Source organism: Panthera onca, chromosome B3 (genome assembly GCF_046562875.1).
Source record: "Panthera onca isolate mPanOnc1 chromosome B3, mPanOnc1 haplotype 2, whole genome shotgun sequence".
Classification (NCBI taxonomy): Eukaryota; Metazoa; Chordata; class Mammalia; order Carnivora; family Felidae; genus Panthera; species Panthera onca.
Window position 1 is genome coordinate 120875479 of NC_138344.1, and position 20293 is coordinate 120895771.

Sequence of the window (20293 nt, forward strand, 5' to 3'; positions counted from 1 at the left end):
TTCCCCTGGGAGCTGGGCCTGGAGCCTGGCCACCCACCAGTGTCAGCCTCGGTGGTTCCAGAAAAAAAACCTGACCAGAGGTGAGGGGAGCCCGAAACTAGCCAACAGGAACCCTTAAGGCCTCTGAAGTCAGGGTGACTCCTGAGGTCCCAGACTGTCACCCTCAGCCTGCTGAAGCCGCTCCACTCTTGTTGATCCTACCCTGGGAGATCTTTCCCACTGGCTGTAAATGAACCCTTCTCCCTCACACAGCCCGCTTGAGCCCCGCAGGCCAGCACATGCTCCTCCCATCCCAGTCCCTAACAGGTCCCCAGCAGTCCCCCGGAAACAGAGGAGGAAGGATGAGTATTCCCCTAGGAGGGAAGGTTATTTCAGGAAACCACAGCAACAGGGATCTGAAGTCCCTTCTCAGCACCATCGCCCACAATTTTGCTGCAGAATCGATGGCGGCTAAAGCCACAGCCTTGGAAAACACCTCTGGTTCCACTCATCGTCCCTGCTCCCTCCAGCTCTGGGCCCCTTCCCAACAGTTGCAACCAGACTTGCACAGAAATAGCTTTAGACTCCACAGCCTTACTTTTCACCTGTACCCTTCCTCTCCCTACCCTCTCATTCAGCTGAGAGTAAAGCCTGGACTTGAAAGAAGAGGTAGGGCATTTACCCCTCCTCATCCCAGCCAATCCCCATCAAGTCTTAGCTAGAAGTGTAGTTTAGCACAACAGGGCTCCCTCACTTTCAGTGGCATGGTGGTGAGGCGTGGCACCTGGGAAGAGAAGAAGCAGTCTGCTCAATCCATGAACATCTTAGACTGTAGACCATCCAATAGAGGCTATTTTGTTACTTACAGGTTCATTTAAGTCCAATTTAAAGGATACCAAAAAAAGACCTTTCAAAAGAGGTAACCAGAATCTGTGAATAACATGGATTGTACACCTTTACCCAAAGGCAACATTATAATGTACACGTTCATGTCCACCTAAGATACCAAGTAAAGGACCTGTGGATAGACTTCAGCGACACGGGCTAATACACAGAGAGCCCCTGGATTGCTCATGTACAAATGAGGGCTGGGTCAGTGCTGTGGCCAGTCTGTCATGAGTCCAACAGGCTCACTGTGGACACTGCTTAGAATTGACACAGAGGTAAATGTCATCGTGGACTTCCAGGAGGATCAGGGCCCAGCTTACGGGGGCTGGGGGGTTACCTCATTTCCTACTGCCCTGTTTCTTTCAGGCTCTCAGCAGGTCCCAGCCTCATTTAGGCACATGACTAATTTGTGTTGGACTTTTGGATGCAGGTGGCACTTCTTGGAGCCCTGAACACGAAGAGGTTGAAAGCCCTGTCATCCCCATCTACCAGGATCTGACCTCTTGACTGCTACTGTGGAGGGCAATGGTGACAAGAGGTGATCATACCAAGGCCCAAGCCAACTGGCCCAGATAGTCTTCAGTGTTTGCCAAGTGGGTTAGGGGACCCACTGCTGAGGCTTGGCAGGTGGTGGAGATGGGCCACCTCAGGTCGGCTGAAGGAACAGTTCTCTGGGGATGTGCACTTCCTCTAAGTCCCAACAAGAAAGGGCTTGGTCATGGGAAAGACAACCTCCCAGAATTTAAATTTAAGTGTAGAGATGCCACTCTTCTCTCCACAGCTGTGTGAGGCCTCGGGGGCAGAGGAACTGAGGAGGGATGGGGCAGGAGGCAGAATCCCCTTAGAAACACATTCAGTTCCCATTCTCCTAAGTGGGGCTACATCTACACCCTACCAGGCTCTCTTGTCTGGCTGGTCCTTGCCTGGAACAATTTTGTTTTCATGCATTTGCTCAGGAGGGAAGAAACAGAGGGGAAAGGCACACCAGGATGAGTCTGGAAGTGTTGGGGCCGCAGGTCCACTCTCCTTGGGTGGAAGCTAGAGGAGGTGGGCCCCTCCAACTCCTAGGAAAAGGGAGGCCACACTACACATTACATAACCAATCAAAAGTAACCCTTCAATTAGTTGCTACACCAGGAGAAGAACTGGAGAGAAAAAGTTTAAAGACAAAAACCAGCAGCAGCAGCAGCAGCAGCAGCAGCAGGCTGGTCAGTCATTTCTCCTTCACCCCCATGTGTCCGCCTTACAAGATAACCTGTCTCTCCTACCCCAGGAAAGGCTGTGGTTCTGAGGAGTTTGGGGAGTCAAGGAATTTGGGAATTCCGTTTCCTCAGATGTAAATAAGGTAACGTAGGAACAGCTGCACCTGCCACCGCGTGGTCCTATCGCCTGTGGACAGTGGGTGTGGAAGCACTGCTTAAACTTACTGAAAGTCTGTGCAAATGTTACGCGACTCAGGAAACCCTCCAGGCTGGAAAGGGTCTCTGGGCATGCACCTCAAAGCCTGGAGCGGTGAAAGAACTCGCCTCTGGGCAAACCACGCAGCCAGACCGGGGAGAACTACCCACCCTCAGCTCAGCCAGTGACACTCTGCAAGTCTTAGTCCCTTGCTTGCCAAAGCCCAACACCACTATTCCAGAGCCGACAATTCCTCACAAGCTTCCGAGGATTATTACTTTAATTCCCATTTCACCAAGATTTTGAAACACAAGGGCTTGACTTACCCACAGTCACCAAATGATCAGGCCAACGTGACAAGTAGTGTTCCTTATCCCTGGCTGTTTTCTTTCAACTGGATCCCAACCCGGGTGGTTCAACAGAAGCACCAGGTAACTTTAAATAATTCAGAGGCTCAGAGGCTGATTCAGAGGTGTGGGGTCTGGAATTCCATTGAGGTAAGGCAGGAAGCCACACCTGGTTTCAGGGTTTCACGTGGCCATGTGGGCTTCAAGGACCTGCTGCACAAGGGAGCTGGAGGAAAACGAAAGTACCAGCAGAGTGAGGCCCGGGAAGGAAACCTTTCCAGCAACAGATGGCCCACAGTCCAGCTCTGGTTCCACAGTGCAAAAGAGATGACCAGAAACAGACACTCAGCAAGTAGCAACTGCCACACACGTCATGCCTCACACAGCGGCCGTGGCTTTGACCAGGAAAATACTTCTCACCCCACGTTCGGCACAGACCCTCCTGAAATGCATGTGGACCAGGGGTATGGTAGTAGCAGATGGAATGGGAATGAAAGAAGCCGAAAGAGCTGTTCTCTAGCTTGGTGAGGAGGGAGAAGAGAGCTAGACCCCAACAAAAGGCAGGGCACGAGGTTTCTTCAAGCCCTGCTCGTCCCAGGCCTCAAAGCAGCGGGAATACGTGTCAGTTATCACAGGACGATTACACCTTTCTCCGGTTGAGATTCAGGACCTGAGAGCCCAGCCCAGGATGTCTCTTCCTCTTGGCCACCTCACTCTCCAGACCTTCTCCCCCATCCTCCCCTGCCCTTCAGGATCCTAACAAATGACCAACAGCAGGGGGGAAATGGTAAACCTTTATTTGGAAAAGAGAGCTTAAATGACCACTTAAAACCCCCACTTCAATTCCAAAACAGAAACAAATAAGAAAACAAGGAAAAGATAATCTAAAAACTCCTGCCCTCTGCCATCTTGAGCCGATTAAACCGCATTTCCTGGCAGAAGAGAACAGTGATAGGCCACAGTCCTGACAACCAATAGGGCACTGACTTAAGACCATCTCAGGAGGCACCCGGGGAGAGACAGAGTGAACGATGGGTGGGGTGTGGACAAGTGGGCCTGGGGCTCAGACAGGCACATGCCCAGTACCCAGGAAACAATGTTCAAAAATATACACGCACAGATAAATTCCCCAGTACCTAGGCACAGAAAGCTTATAACCATGAACACAGCAGCAGAATTCAAGCTGGGTCTTTGGCTTTCAAAAAAAAAAAAAAAAAAGGGAGAGAACCTCTGGCTAACTGTCCCTAACTCTAGCCATCTAGCCGCTCAGGTACTCCCTTCAGTCCCATTCCGAAGGCCAAGCAGGGCAACAGCAAGGCCAGTCTGCAAGGACCAGCAGCTACTCTGGGAGGACCAGCTGGCCCGGTAACACCTAGGCTGTACCCCAGCTATGAAAGATTAAGGCATGCAGGTGACACAGGGGGGTCAGGGCAAGGCCATGAATGGGCCAGGGTAGCCCTGTGCTAGAGGGGCAACACTGGCAATGAGCAGCTGAGGTCTTGCCAGCAGGAACAAACCCTAAAACACTGCCACCTTGAGTTCTTGGACAGGCTTTGCCCAAGGCCACCTTCTGCAGAGAGGGTTTGGCCTGAGCTAAATACCTGGCTTTTCTAGAACAAAATGGAAAGGAATGGGGGAGGGAAGGAGGTAAAAAGAGGTGGGAGGAAAGGAACAGAAAACTGCTTCTGAGGTATGCAGAGGAAGAGAACAAGTCCCTGAGGTCTTGGGTCCCAGCTGAGGCAGCTGCACAGCCTGCCTGCTCTTTCCCCTACCAGGACTCCCACCCTTGCCCCAGTTCCGCAGGGGGCAGAGTCCAGCAAGACAAGAGTTTCTTGAAGGTTCTTTCTCATCCTTTTAAACCTCAAACTACTATTCCAGCCCACTGACTCCATACAGGGGTTCAAACTTTTGCCTTTCTCACAGCAGCCTGGGGAAAGGGACAAGCCCTAGAGAAAGCATGCCAGGCCTGTGGGAGCTCTGGGTTGGAGGCTCAGAGGCAGCTGGGGCAGGCAGCACATCCCTGAATCCGCTGCTCCAGGCTGTGTGGCCCATTCTTTCCCAGAGCCCAGATGATGAGGATGCCCTGGCTGGCATGATGAACGCCTAATGAGACACACAAGATAAAAGGGGAGAAGGGCCCATGCTCCTGCTGCTGCCCGGCAACACATAGCAGCCAGGTCATGCTCTCGACCTGCCCCTAGGCTGACAGCCCCCATGTGGAAAGTGGGCTGATCAGAGGCAGGCACGCCGTACAGAGCAGTCCCACCCCGAGAGGACACACATGCACACTACGCACATCTCACATGTTATACGGGCCTGGCAAGAGGGCTGGGCCCAGAGGTCAGGAAGGCAGGAAGAAGACTGGGTTCGAAGATACCATCAAGAAACGGCCTGAAAGCAAATAACCAATGAGATCAATAGCTCCCGCAACCCTGGTAATTAAAAATCAAGGGGGAGCACTGGATACATGGAAGGAAGGGGGATCTCCCCTTCGGCCTCTCCCAGGGCCACTGAGTATGCGGCACAGGATTAGGAAGAGGTTGGGGTGGGCAGGGACCACAGGCAGAGAACGTGGACAGGCCTGGAGAAAATCTAACCATAGGAAAAAGGTAACAGGGGAGGGGAAGGGAGGGGAGGGGACGGAAGTTTCTTGGATCTAAGTTTCCAAAAGCATGGGGTATTTCCACAGTCTCTGATCCAGTGAGCTCTTCCGGAAGAGAAGCTCTCTTCCCCTGGGAGCCCCGTCATGGGGCGATGACTTGCATCCCAAAGCTGGCCAGCAGGCAGAGGTGGTCTGAAGAGCAGAAGGGGTTGGGTAAGCCGTTGGCAGCCCAGAGAATCTCTTCAGAGAGGAGGGAGAGACGGCCCAGAAGTTTGAGAGTCCCATCTTGACACAGCCTGCGATCTGGGGCACAAAGCAGAAACCAGTGGAGAAAGCAGCCACAGGTCACTGCATGGGCATGGCTGGGGCCTGCGGGAGCTACACCGGGAGGCTGCATCCCCTTGATGCCCCACCCTCCCTCACTTCCCCTGCTGCCTGTGGCTGAGGCCTCACTCTCTCAGATACTCTGTGATACATCAATGAATGAAATAAGGTGGGTTCAGGGAAACTGCGGCAAATGGAGAACGTATGCCCAGGCTCAGCATTTACCAAATCTTCAGATTTTCCAAGAAAAGTTGGAAATCCAGATTTTCTACATAAAATCTGATTTTTCAACATAGGCAACCAATTCCAACATTTAAAAGACTTGCTTTAAATAAGATAGGCATGGGGTTGACAGACTGCTACACTGCTGGTTATCAGGGGAAGAAACAAGAAATAGGATCTCTAACTTAACCAAGCCCCTCACTAAATGGCTGCCTTGTTCAAAATCCACTTACCTCCTGGTGCTCTATTTTTACCTCTTAAATAGAGGTGGGGCTGGTCTGCCCACCTCTCTCTAATGCTGCAAAAAGAAAAGGCAGGCAAATGGCCTAAGGGAATTATGATGAGGACGACCAGTGCCAGGTTAGGTATGAAATCTGCTACTTTGCGAGTCAGGTCCCAGTAGCCCAAGCCATGTGACCAAACGCCTGACCTACTATCAGCTGTTCCCAGGGACTTTTGAGGGTGGCTTCTATGAACCCAGGATCCACCAGGCTTACCAGTTCTGTTCCTATTCTCACAGGACTCAGCTGAGAAGAAGATGTAATCCACTGTTGTTCCAAGACCCAAGGGCATTGTGGTGACCTCTGGGCGGCCATGCTGGGGCAGGAAATGAGTATATACCGAGGTCAGGTGAAGACAGTGCTGGATGGTACCTACAGTCCTACAGGGATGAAGGAGAAGATGTCGGTCAACAAACATTGAACGTTTCTCAAAGTCACTTTCTCTGTGGGTTTTATAAAGTTTTTTAAGGGACGATCCCAAATAACTCCATCTCAGCAAATTACTTCCCATGCTAATAAGAGGCAGATGGTCTTAGCTAAAATTAGCCTAGAAACAGACACATTTATACTCAGTCCCCCCCTGACTTTCCTCACCCCACCCCCCAACTCTCCTCTTATTACCTGGTAAAGTATGTATACCTAATGTGCCCCTGTCCGGGGGGCGGGGGGGGGGGGTGGCAGGGGGCGGGGGGAGAGCAGCAAATTTTTCTGTGAAGCCTTACTCCCTCAGGAAAAGTGCATGGGTTCTTTGTCTGCAAGAACTTAAGTGAGTCACCTCTGGCCTCTGCACACCAGCGCCTCCAAAGCTTAGCACATCTTAGGAAAAGAGAGAGCTCAGCAAAAAGTGTCCCCCTCAATCAGCCTCAGGAGAGCCAATGAGAATCTCATACACTCAGGGGCTAATAAGCAAGCTGAGGGGAATTGGAAGGAAGATCACCTGGGCAAGACAGGCTCAGGCTCCAATGTGTCTTCCTCAAGGACAGACTCAGCCCAGCCGGCAGGTCGCTCTGTAGAAGACCAGAGAAAAAAGGTTTTATTCTTCACATACAGTTAAGAAGGGCAGAACCTTGCACCCTGAAATCTTTCTCAGATCCTTCACCGGACTCCAAAAGGGAAAAGGAGAAATAGAAGGTGATGGGAGAAAGTAACAATGGACCAAAGTCAAGAACCCAGGAAGGCAGACAGAGTCCTTAAACACAGACATTTCTTCCTTGGCTGAGCCCCTCTTCAAATAATTTATTTAAAGTTATTCTTTAGAATAGGTAATAGAGTAACATGGTATAAAAATCAAAATGTAGAGAAAAATATCAGTGAAAAGTTTCCCTCCCACTCTGGGACTCCTGCCAATTTCCCTCTCGAGAAGCAACCAATGTTACCAAATTCCTGGTATATTCCTTCAGAGATTTTCTATCACACACCATCTGTTATGTGTATATACACGTATGTGCTCATACATATATGTGCACATACCATATAACATGTATGTATAAACTCTTAAATACACATAAATATGTACACACACATAAAGAAAAAAGATACATATCCAACATCAGTTAAGAAAGAGGGGATAGGGGCGCCTGGGTGGCTTGGTCGGTTAAGCGTCCGACTTCGGCTCAGGTCATGATCTCACAGTCCGTGAGTTCGAGCCCCGTGTTGGGCTCTGTGCTGACAGCTCAGAGCCTGGAGCCTGTTTCAGATTCTGTGTCTCCCTCTCTCTCTGCTCCTCCCCTGTTCATGCTCTGTCTCTCTCTGTCTCAAAAATAAATAAACGTTAAAAAAAAAATTTAAAAGAAAGAGGGGATATTATTACAGAGCCTACTGACATTAATAGGTGTTATAGACTGAGTGTATCTCCCCAAAGTATGTTGCAGTCCTAATCCCCAATGAGATGGTATTTGGAGGTGGGCCTTTTGGAGGTAATTAGGTCATGAGGGTGGAGCCCTCATGCATGGAACTAATGCTCCTATAAAAGGAATCCCAGAGAGTTCCCTCACCTGCTTTCCACCATGTAAGGACACAAGAAGTCAGCACTCAGCAACCCAGAAGAGGGCCCTCACCAGAACTAGACCATGCTGGCACCCTGATCTTGTACTTCGAGTCTTCAGAATTGTGAGAAATAAATTTCTATTGTTTATAAACCATCCAGGCTGTGGCATTTTGTTATAATAGCCCAAACTGATTAAGACAACAGGATACAAGGATAAATAAAACTGAAAAACCCTTAGCTAGAATGACCAAGAAAAAAAAGACTCATTACTAAAACCAGGAATGAAAGAAGGGCCACCACTACCAATCTTATAGAAATCTTTAAATCATGAGAATACTGTAAACAACTGCTTATAACCAACAAATGAGAAAACTCAGATGAAATGGACAAATTTCTAAAAAGACACAAACTATGTAAACTGATTCAAGAAAAAATAGAAAATCTGAATAGCCTGTAAGGAAAGAAATTGAATTAGTAATTTTAAAACTACCCACAAAGAAAAGTCTAGGACTAGATGGCTTCGCTAATGAATTCTGCCAAACATTTAAAGTAATACATATCCTTCACAACAAATAACAAGCAAATAACAAGATGGGATACTTCCCAACTCATGCTATAAGGTGTTACTAAGTTAATCAAAATTAGACAAAGACATCACAAAGAAAACTACAGAATATCCCCTGTGAATATACATGCAAAATTCCTCAATGACTGTGATACTGTGATTTATAAGAAATATTTACTCGGCCTCGTCCACAGTTCCTGGCTCATGGCTCCCCAAACCCTTAGAATATCCTGAGATGAGCGTGATAAAGGTGTCTTTTGTTATATTGTGAGGTGACTTTTGGGAAGCACTGGAAGATGGGAGCTGGTTACCAGAAAAACCAACCTGTTATTAGAGGGTTGGTACTCTCTGTCCCAATTCCCTGAACCTCTGGGAACTCTCTGTCCCAATTCCCTGAAGGGAGCGGGGCTGGAGCTTGAATCACCAATGGCCAATGATCTAATCAACCCTGCCTACGTAATAAAGTTTGTCAGAGAGCTTCCAGGCTGGTGAATACCGTGGAGATTTGGAGAGAATGGCATGCCTAGAGAGGGCATGGAAGCTTCCCAAATACCTTCCCCTATGCATCTCTTCATCTGGCTGGCTGTTCCTGACTTTTATCCTTTTATAATAAACCGGTAATCTAGTGAGTAAAATGTTTCTCTGAGTTCTGTGAGCCATTACAGCAAATTAATTAAATCCGAGGAAGGAGAGGGTCATGGAAACCTCTGATTTATAATAGTCAGTTGGTCAGCAAGTACAGGTAACATCCTGGACTTATGACTGGCATCTAAAGTCCATGGAGGGGGTTGTTGGAACCTACAGTTTGTCAGAAGCACAGGCTGGGCTTGTGACCGGTGTCTGAAGTTGGGGAAGGGGGCAGTCTTCCAGGACTGAACCTTTATTTAACCTGTGGAATCTGATGCTATCTCTGGGCAGATGGTGTCAGAATAGAATTGAATTGTTGGTGTGGGAGGGAAACCCCCATCTTCCCAACGTTGGAAATTAAGTTTCAGAGCACCAAAAGAACATTATATTAACAAACCAAATCCAGCAAAATATAAAAATGATTACATACTATGACCAGTTACAATTTATCTTAGGAATGTAAAGTTGGTTTAACATCTGAAAATCAATTAATGTAATACATCATATTAATAGAATACTGAAGGACAAAAACCACATGACCATCCGAGCACACACAGAAAAAAACATTTGGCAAAATTCAACATGCTTTATGAAAGAAAAAAAAAAAAAAAAAAAAAACGGACACATTAAAAACTAGGCACAGAAGAGAACATCTCCAACTAGATAAAGGGAACCCACAAAAACTCCAGGGCTCACATCACACTTAATGGTGAAAGACTGAAAGCTCTACCTCTACGGTCAGGAACAGGACAAGGATGTCCACTTTAACCAATCAACATTAACGAGGCCTAGCCAGGGCAATCATGGGAAAGAAGAAATAAAAGGCATCCAGATTAAAATGGAAGCAGTAATGCTGTTTCTGTGTGCACGATGACTTAATCTTATATACAGGAAATATTCAGAAATCCACTAAAAAACTATTCGAATAAATGAGTTCTCAAGACTGCAACATACAAGCTCAATATACAAAAATTGCATTTCTATACATTAGCAGTAAAAATCCAAAAATGAAATGAAGAAAACGTTTCTATTTATTTACGATATCAAAATGAATATGATAGATAGTACTAAATTTCACAAAAGTGTTAAGACTTACACACCGGAAACTACAAAACATGGGAAGAAATGCTAAATAAATGGAAAGACATTCATATTCAGTGACATTATTTAAATGCCATACTTCCCAAACTAACCTATAGATTTGTAGAAATCTATCACAATCCCAGCTAGCTTCTGTGCAAAAATGGACATACCTACCCTAAAATTCATATAGAAATGAAAAGGACCCAGAATAGACAAAATAACCTGGAAGATGACAAAGTAACAGGACGTACACTTCCCTATTTCAAACTTATACAAAGCCAAAATCATCCAGACAGTGTGGTGCTGGCATAAGGATAGACATAGATGAATGGAATAGAATGGAGTGTCCAGACACCCATATGGCCATGTTTAATGAATTTTTCACAAGGGGAATAAGAGTGGAAAATGACAGCTCACAGATATAGGGGTTCCTTTCACGAGTGATGAAAATGTTCTACAATTAGACTGTCATGATGGTCACACAATTCTGAATAAAGCCACTGAGTTATACACCTTAAATGGGTGGATTTTATGGTATATGAATTTCAATACAACAAAGCTGTAAAAAGGGTATTAAATAAATCTTACTCTAAGTTTATTTTTGAGAGAGTGCGTGCACGCACAAACAAGGGAGGGGCAGAGAGATAGGGAGAGAGAGAATCCCAAGCAGGCTGTGCACTGACAAACAGCGAGATCATGACCTGAGCTGAAATCAAGAGTCGGACACTTAACCAACTGAGCCACCCAGACACCCCTATTTTCTAATTCTGTTGGCTGGAATCTCTGAACACAGTTGAATAATGACAGTGACCATCCTTGTCTTACTCCTGACTGACACGGATGCTACTACAGTTGTCTTCTTTTAAGCAAGACGCTGATTTTTGGAGCTGAGCTAAATGCTGTGGTTTGGTTTTGGTATCGTTTTTAATTTTCAGGCCTGCAGTGGCTCCATTCCCTCCTCCTGCTCCTGACCTCTGCCGTGCAGGCTGCCGCCACACACTCCGACCGACCAAGATTTTTTTAATGGTGTAAGAGATTACAGGCATACCTCAAAGATATTATAGGCATACCTCAAAGATATGGCGGGTTCGGTTCCAGACCACCACAACAGAGTGCAAATAAAAGTTATGTTTATACTGTACTATATTTTAAATGTGCAACAGCATTATGTCTAAAAAAAACAATGTAGATACCTTAATTAAAAAATATTCTATTGCTAAAAACTGCTAACCATCACATGAGCTTTCAGCAAGTCATAATCTTCTTGCTGGTGGAGGGTCTTGCCTCAATGTCAATGGCTGATGACTGATCAGGGTGGTGGCTACAAACGATTTCTCTGTAGCATGCGATGCTGTTTGATAGACCTTGTTGCCACAGAACTTCTTTCAACACTGGAGTCAACACTCTCACACCCTCCTGCTGCTTTATCAACTAAGTTCAAGGAATATTCTAAATCTTGTGATGTCAACAGTCTTCACAGCATCTTCACCAGGAGTAGATTCCATCTCAAGAAACCACTTTCTTTGCTCATCCATAAGAAGCAACTCCTCATAAGTTAAAGTTTGATCATGAGATTGCAGCAATTCAGTCCTATCTTCAAGCTCCACTTCTTTTTTTAATTTTTCTTAATGTTTATTTACTTACTTTTGAGAGAGAGAGAGAGCAAGAGAGAGCAAGAGAGAGCACGAGCACAAGATGGGGAGGGACACAGAGAAAGGAGACAAAGAATCCAAAGCAGGCTCCACGCTCTGAGCTGTTAGCACAGAGCCCGATGCGGGGTTTGAACTCACAAACCGTGAGATCATGACCTGAGCTGAAGTCAAACACTTAACCGACTGAGCCACCCAGGCGCCCCTTCAGGGTCCACTTCTTTCTAATTCTAGTTTTCCTGCTGTTTCCACCCCATCTGTAGTGACTTCCTCCACTGAAGTCTCAAACCCCTCAAAGTCATCCCTGCGGGCTGGAATCAACTTCCAAGCTCTGTTAATTAATGTTAGTATTCTGACCTCTTCTAATGAATCACAAATGTTCTTAGAAAAGGAATCCTTTCTAAAAGGTTTCAGTTTACTTGGCCCAGATCCATCAGAGGAATCACTACCTATGGCAGCTACAGTTTTACAAAGTATATTTCTTCAATAATAAAACTTGAAAGCTGAAATCATTCCTTGATCTATAAGCTTCACAATGGATCCTGTGTTGGCAGGCACGAAAACAACATTAATCTTGCTGTGCAGTTCCATCAGAGTCTTGGGTGACCACGTGCATTGTCAGTGAGCAGTAATATTTTGGAAAGAATCATTTTTTCTGAGCAGTAGCTCTCAACAGTGGGCTTAAAATATTTAGTGTATCACATTGTAAACAGATGTGCTGTCATCCAGGCTTTGTTGTGCCACTTACAGAGCACAGGCAGAGTTGATTTAGCATAATTCTTAAGGGTTCTAGGATTTTTGGACTGGTAAATGAGCACTGGCTTTAACTTAAAGTCACCAGCTGTGTTAGCCCCTAACAAGGCAGTCAGTCTGTTCTTCGAAGCTTTGAAGCCAGGCAGTGATTTCTCCTCTCTAGCTATGAAAGTTCCAGATGGCATCTTCTTCCAATAGAAGGCTGTTTTGTCTACACTGAAAATCTGTTAAGTGTAGCCACCCTCATTAACTATCTTAGCTGGATCTTCTCGAGAACTGCAGGCTTCATCTTGCACTTTCATGTGATGGAGACAGCTTCTTTCCTTAAACCTCAAGAACCAACCCCTGCTAGCTTCAAACTCTGCTTTTGTTATTTTCCTCACCACTCAACCTTCACAGAATTGGAGAAAGTTAGGGCCTTCCTCTGGACTAGGCTTTGGCTTAAGGAAATGTGGCCACGTTGATTTTCTATCCAGACCATTAATACTTTTTTTCCATCCATATCAGTAGGAAGGCTGTTGTGCTTTCTTATCATTCACAGGTTCCCTGGAGTAGCACTTTTCATTTCCTTCAAGGACTTTTCCTTAGCATTCACAACTTGGCTAACTATTTGAGGCAAGATGCCTAGCTTTTGCCTGTCTCAGCTTTTAACATGCCTTCCTCACTAAGTTTAATCATTTCTAGCTTTTGATTTAGTAAGAGACATATGATTCTTCCTTTCACTTGAGCATTTAAAGGCCATTGTAGGGTTACTAATTGGCCTAACTTCACTATTGTTGTGTCTCAGGGAACAGGGAGGCCTAAGGAGAGGGAGAAGGACAGGGAAATGGCTGGTCGGTAGAGCAGTCAGAACACACAAAACATTTATCAATTAAGTTTGGCATCTTATATGGGAGTGGTTCTTGACCCTCCAAAACAACTCCAATAATAACATCAAAGATCATTGATCACAGATTACCGTAACAAATATAGTAATAATGAAAAAACTTGAAATATTGCAGAAACTATCAAAATGTGACACAGACACAAAGTGAGCAAATGGGTGTTGGAAAAATGGTGCTGACAGACTTGCTCATTTCAAGTTTGTCACAAACCTTCAAATTGTAAAAAGAACACAATGTCTGCAAAAGAGCAATAGTGAAGCTCTTTAAAGTGAAGCACAATAAAACAAAGTACGCCTGTATCTAGTTTTTCCTTAATTTTAGGGCGGGGGGGGGGGGTGGTCTTTTAAAAAGAATCTAGAATAGGGGTGCCTGGGTGGCTCAGTCGGTTGAGTCCAACTTAGGCTCAGGTCATGACCTTGCAGTTCATGAGTTCGAGTCCCGTGTTGGGCTGCTGTCAGCACAGAGCCCACTTTAGATCCTTTGTCCCCCTCTCTCTCTGCCCCTCCCCTGCTCTCTCTCTCTCGAAAATAAACATAAAAAATATTTTAAAAATAATTAAAAAATAATCTAGAATAGATGTTGAATTTTAAGTCTCTTTGACATCTATAGGATGACACACATTTCATATGTTTTAATAGATTTCATATATATTAGTATGTTATATTAATAGATTTCTCAATATCAAATAATCTTTATATTTCTGATAAACTCCATCTGGTCACAGTATACTGCTCTTTCACTGTGCTGCTAGATTGTCTCGTGATCTATTTAAAATTTTTTGCATCAATTTTCATAAGTGGAGAATATTAGCGTCTATGGTTGTGTGTAATGGTCAGGTATCGGTGTCAAATACTTGTTGCATAAAAATAATTGGCCCCTTTCTTCCTCTGTGCACTGTAGTAATTTAAATAATAATGATTTTACAAATTCTTTAAAAATTTGATAATATTCTATCAATCTGAGCCTAGTGTTTTCATGGGACTGCATCTCTGAGAATTTTATGTATTTCTTCCCTATTTAGATTCTCTTTCTTCTCTGTAATCAGTTTTACTAAATTACATTTTCTCAAATTAATATATGCCCTGTAAGTTTTAATTTCTTTTGCACTTAGCTGGGCCAAGAACCCCCTTGTAATCCTATTAATTTTTCTGCATCTGGATACCTTCACTTGCTCCTTTCCCTGCCCTTTGAAAATAGGTTAGCTAATGGACTCACCTAACTGACAGCTGATTTCTGCCCAAACAACTCTAGATTTTATTCCACTATTTTTGTTACCTAAATTGCTCCCATTTATCTTCTGCTCTCTTTATTTGTTCTTTTTTCTCACTTCTTGAGTTGAATGTAATTTACATACTTTTTTCTTCTCTATTAATATAATTCTGTAATTCTAAATATTCTACAGAATTCTACGAACTTTCCATTGAACACTGTTTTAGCCATACTCCACCAATACGGCACTTTTGTTATTATTATTTTCTAGATATTCTGCAATTTTTCTTAAATTTCACCTTTGATTCAAAAGTTGCTTGAAAATTTCCAAATCTCCAGATGATAATGGTTTGTTTTTAATTTCTATTTTTATTGAATGTGTGATCAGAGAAAGGCTGTACAACTTCTACTGTTTGAGATTTACTGAGGTTTTTATGATGGTCTTTTTTTTTAAATGTTTATTCATTTTTGAAAGACAGAGAGACAGAGCATGAGTCAGGGAGGGGCAGAGAGAAGGGGAGACACAGAATCTAAAGCAGGGTCCAGGCTCTGAGCTGTCAGCACAGAGCCCAACATGGGGCTCGAACTCACGGGCCATGAGATCATGATCTGAGCCAAAGTTGGATGCTTAACTGACTGAGCCACCCAGGTGTCCCAATGGTGGTCTAATTCTTAAGAATTTTCCATGAATACTTAAAAAGATGTCTTTGCTCTACTTTCAATATTCAGAGTTTGATATGTACCAATCAGATTTACCATAATACGTATACTGAAGACTTCCATATTCTTAAAAATTTTTTTTTAATGTTTATTTTTGAAGGAGAGAGAGACAGAGCATGAGCAGGCAAGGTGCAGAGAGAGAGGGAAACACAGAATCTGAAGTGGGCTCCAGGCTCTGAGTTGTTAGCACAGAGCCTGATGCGGGGCTTGAACTCACGAGCCATGAGATCATGACCTGAGCCAAAGTCGGACGCTTAACTGAGTCAGCCACCCAGGAGCCCCAAGACTTCCATATTCTTACCTTTTATCTAATTGTCCTGTTGTAGGCTGAGATTATTTAAAACCTTTTACCATTAGTTATTTTCTGACTATTGTTCCTTGTTAAAGTCTGCAGTTTCACTTTGTGATTGTTAATGTAATGTTATTCAGAGCATAAATATTCGTAACGCTAATATCTTCATTTTGAGTCACATCTTTTACCATTACAACATACCAGAAAAATCTCAGTGACCAGCAGGATACTAAAAATGGTTTCCCTCAACACCAGGCTCTGTCCATGCAGCACTGGGTACAAACAGCAGCGTTCTGGCAGTCACACAAGACTAGAGGCCTCTCCATGCCCCACCAGGCCATTTGACCACATGGGCCACAGCTGCCTCTACCTAAGCTGCAGTGGCTTCCTGACCCAGTCAGCAAAGTAGCAGCCAAACAAGTAAGTTCTTCTGCAAGTACTTGGGAAAAGGATAAATTGTGTCCAGGCATGTGGAGAAGCAAGTGAAGAAGCTGGATTCAGAACTTCCCTGGTTAGAAAACTGATCAGACAGCCTTTGGTCTGTGGCCATCTGGTCAGTTTGTAAATAGTGGTTACAAAAATAATCTGTTAGCAATTATTTTTTCCTATAATGCACTTTATTGGGTACATGCTTTGTTCTTATTTATAAAAAGACCTGAAGGTCGAGAGCTCAATGGAAATGGGCAAGTGCTCACAAGAAAAAAAAACACAGTAACCCCTTTTCAGTGTCTTTAAGGCCATACTGGAAAGAAGAAATCATTAATAACTGAAAATGTTTACAAGCAGAGGACTTGAACTTTAGATTCCCTCTTTATGAATTATTCCCCCAAAAAGGGAGTTGGGGAGAGTGAGAACCACATGTTTTTATTACACAACTTGGGCAATGTAGAATGCTCCAGGGCAATGCAACATCAGCCTACAGGAAGGTACCATAATTACCTAGCATTGCAGCTTCTTTTGCAACTCACGTGCTGCCCCTTGAAATCAGTGTCACAGTCAAGTCAGCAAGTTTTGATGTGCACTAGTGGGTTGCATGACTCTAGTATTAGACTAGAAATATTATTTGTTAGCACATCTAATACATCTTCTAAAAAAAAAGATCACATATTATCATCTCCTTATTGCACTTAAGTCTTTCTAGTCACGGTCTAAAAAAGGTGGTAGATTTTTAGATTTGGAGTCTTTAAAAGACATTCATCAGATAAACATTTTTCCAAAGAAGACATACAAATGGCCAACAAAAACATGAAGTAAAAAATACTTGCTTTAAGTATAGTATTATTTTGTTTTGTTTTATATTTTGTTTGTTTGTTTATTTATTGAAGTAATCTCTACACCTGATATGGGGCTCGAACTCACAGCTCCGAGATCAGGAGTCACATGTTCCATGAACTGAGCCAGGGGAGACCTGTTTCATTTTTATTTTTAACGCTTATTTATTTTTGAGAGAGAGACAGAGTATGAGTGGGGGAGGGAAGACGGAGAGGGAGACACAGAATCCGAAGCAGACTCCAGGCTCCGAGCTGTCAGCACACAACCTGATGCAGAGCTTGAACTCACGAACCGCAAGATCATGACCTGAGCCGAATTCGGATGCTTAACCGACTGAGCCACACAGGACCCCCATTTTGTTTTTAATCTTCTACTCGTAACCTGAAATGTGGTATCCTACTACTGTTTAACTTTAGGTTTTTGTAATTCTAAAACACTGGCACGTGGCACGTGCTCGCTGCTTAATGCACGAGGGCCGTCAGTATTGTTTTCGCTAACGCTACAGTTAGAGAATTGATTTAGCTTTGCAATTAAAAAAAAAAAAACTGAGCCACTGAAATGTTCATTACTCTGTGCAAAATGCCAATTCAAATTAAATTCCTACAAGAAAAAAATAAATTCATTGCTTTATCACCAGTCGTTCTATAGTTTTTCCAGTCATTGCTTGGTTGTCTTAGGTTATTGTAGCCGTTTGGTCAAGAAACGCTTTTGGTTGAGTATGAAATTCTTGAGCCACACCTTCTTTCCTTGAAGCCTTGTTCTCCTGTCTTCCAGAGTTGAATGATAATGTTAAGAAGTCTGAAGCCAACCTGGTTATTTTTACCTTTAAGAGTAGCCCAATCTTTTTGGTTCAATTGCCCAAAGGATTCTTTTATCTCTGGTTTCCAATAACTTCACAAGGATGTCTTATTGTTGATTCTCCTATTTCATTTTTTACTGAAAATTGGTACATCCTCTCAATTTGAAGATTCAAATCTTTTAATTTGGGGAAAATCTTCCTTGAATCATACCTTTATACATTTCTTGTATGCCATTATACAGACTTTCTTGTGAACTTCAATTATGTGTATGCTGAGAATTTCCTTATCCTTCACTACTGTCATTTCTCTCCAGTCTCTTTTATCTTTTTACTTCTTTTGATTTTGCTTTTTCTTTCATGGCCTCGGTCTCTTGTTTTCAGCAGTATCTCTTCCTATTCCTTCTTATGCTACACCAAATTTTGTCTTCATTTTATGTGATTTTTTAAAATTTTTTAATCTACTTCTTTCCTGAGTTCTGCAGCTTCTGTCTCATCTTCCGATGCCTTGCCATTTGCATGAACTTATTCTATCAAGGCAATTGTTTTTGTACTCTTATTTTATAAAGGCAATTGTTTCACTTTTTTATTCACGGGACAATGTTCATAATTTTTCACATGCTTCATGGCAACAATTTTTATCTCTGAGGTAAGCATTCTTTATCTGCCTTTTATTTTTCCAGTTCCTTCTGCTTTTCTTTCTTGCAGTATTCTAGCACAGATCTCATGCTGGCTCCTTTTAGGCAGCCCAGCTTTGAATTAGTCGAGGTTTTTCTATACCAGCTATCTGTATAGTTTCTCTAAGGGAAGAACTGTGTAGGCACTCCAAGGAAAAGGAATATTCCTGATGACACAGGGCCATATATGAATATATGAGTCCTTTTAATCTTGATTTCTCCCTCCAAAAGCGATATGCAGCTCTGTAAGTATCTCATCTCCCCCCTGCCACTCAAACTGCTTAATGCAAATAGGGCTTGATTCCTTGATCAGGCTTTTCTCCGGTGCCTCTTAAGACCAAAACGGGTTCAGAAAATCTCCTGTCACAACCTGTGCAACTTATTCTTGCTGATGAAACAAGGGATTTTAGTTTTGTGGCTTAAGGTACACTCCTCACCTTGGAGAAATACACTGTGCTGATTCCTTGTGAGATGCATACAGTCCCCAGATAAGTCCCTCCACACTCCCTCCAGCACCCCTGCACGATCTCCAGTGCTTTCTGCAGCTATTCCACCTGCGCTGTGATCCATGGTTTCAAATACCTTCAAAACTTCTTTCTCAACGATACAGGTTGTATTGCTTTGTTGTATTGCTTTTTTCCATTCTCCTTGTTGCTTTGGAATGGTTTCAGAGACGAGAAGAGGAGAATGTCAAGTATACTCTGCCATATTTGATCTGGAAGTTCTCAGTAGGAGTAACTTTTTATTACAAGCAGGACTACTGTCACCTTATGATTCTGAAAGCCCTGTCATGTGTACCTTCCCTCCTCTATGCCGAACACATGCTAGTTATTAGCAACTTAAGCCTAAAAAGGTTACATGGCTCATTTAAGGTCTCAAAGATGACTGGAACTCAGGTCTCTTGACTCTTGGCCTATGTTCTCACTGCACTGCACACCCATACGTGCATACGGCCAAAGAACTCCATGGACCTTCCTTCTAAGCATGTTTATCGCCACAAGCTTACCTATAACAATTATACTTACAAAAAGACTAAGGAACCACATAACTGACAAATATCAGGGGTGAAGAGGAAAGAAGACCAAGAAAACAAGCTTAGTTCCTACATTACCTGGCTTAGTATCTGTCACTCCTTCAATAAGAACCAGTCCCACTGGTCGCTGACAGGCGACATCACAGAAACGGAATCTCAGCAGGAAGTCTCGGCTATACTGTAGTCTCTCTGTAAACCAGGAAAAGCCATACAGTGAGAAAAAGGAAGACAAGCCACATGCTGAAACCTCCTTAATACCGAGAAGCTTCCAGTGTAGGGACACAGGGGAAGCCTGGCTCTGAAGACAAGCTGAATCTCCAACAGTTAGGATTTAAAGTTGTCCATTTCACTGGGAGATCATGAGGACAGTGAGAAAAACAAAGGAATTTGCTAACAGAATTGAAGGAATTAACATTTTCTCTTGTCACTGAAATACTAGCTTTCTTCCAAAATGGGCACAGAGGCACAGCCAATTAAGAATGGGGTCTATGGGGGTACCTGGATGGCTCAGTTGGTTAAGCCTCCGACTCTTGATCTCAGCTCAGGTCATGATCTCAGGGTTTGTGGGTTCGAGCCCTGTGTCGGGCTCTGCACTGACAGTGCAGAACCTGCTTGGGATTCTGTCTCTCCCTCTCTCTGCCCCTCCCCTGCTTGCTCTCTCTCGGTCTCTCTCAAAATAAATAAATTTTAAAAATGTGGTACATG

General features: G+C 43.8%; 1 protein-coding gene and 1 long non-coding RNA gene across 4 annotated transcripts in view; both read right to left on the reverse strand.

The window, feature by feature from the left end:
- LOC132670126 (uncharacterized) overlaps positions 1 to 20293 on the reverse strand; it is a 277363-nt gene that overhangs the window by 39498 nt on the left and 217572 nt on the right. The window lies entirely within an intron of this gene.
- ANGEL1 (angel homolog 1) overlaps positions 3394 to 20293 on the reverse strand; it is a 38836-nt gene continuing 21936 nt past the window's right edge. For all 3 annotated transcript variants that reach the window (XM_081795973.1, XM_060620350.3, XM_060620351.3), the window contains 4 exons: positions 19667 to 19777; positions 6979 to 7048; positions 6258 to 6421; positions 3394 to 5517 (listed from right to left, as the gene is read on the reverse strand). In XM_081795973.1, coding sequence (XP_081652099.1) covers positions 5357 to 5517; positions 6258 to 6421; positions 6979 to 7048; positions 19667 to 19777 — 506 coding nt within the window. In that variant the 3' untranslated portion in view covers positions 3394 to 5356. The remainder of the gene's footprint in view (positions 5518 to 6257; positions 6422 to 6978; positions 7049 to 19666; positions 19778 to 20293) is intronic.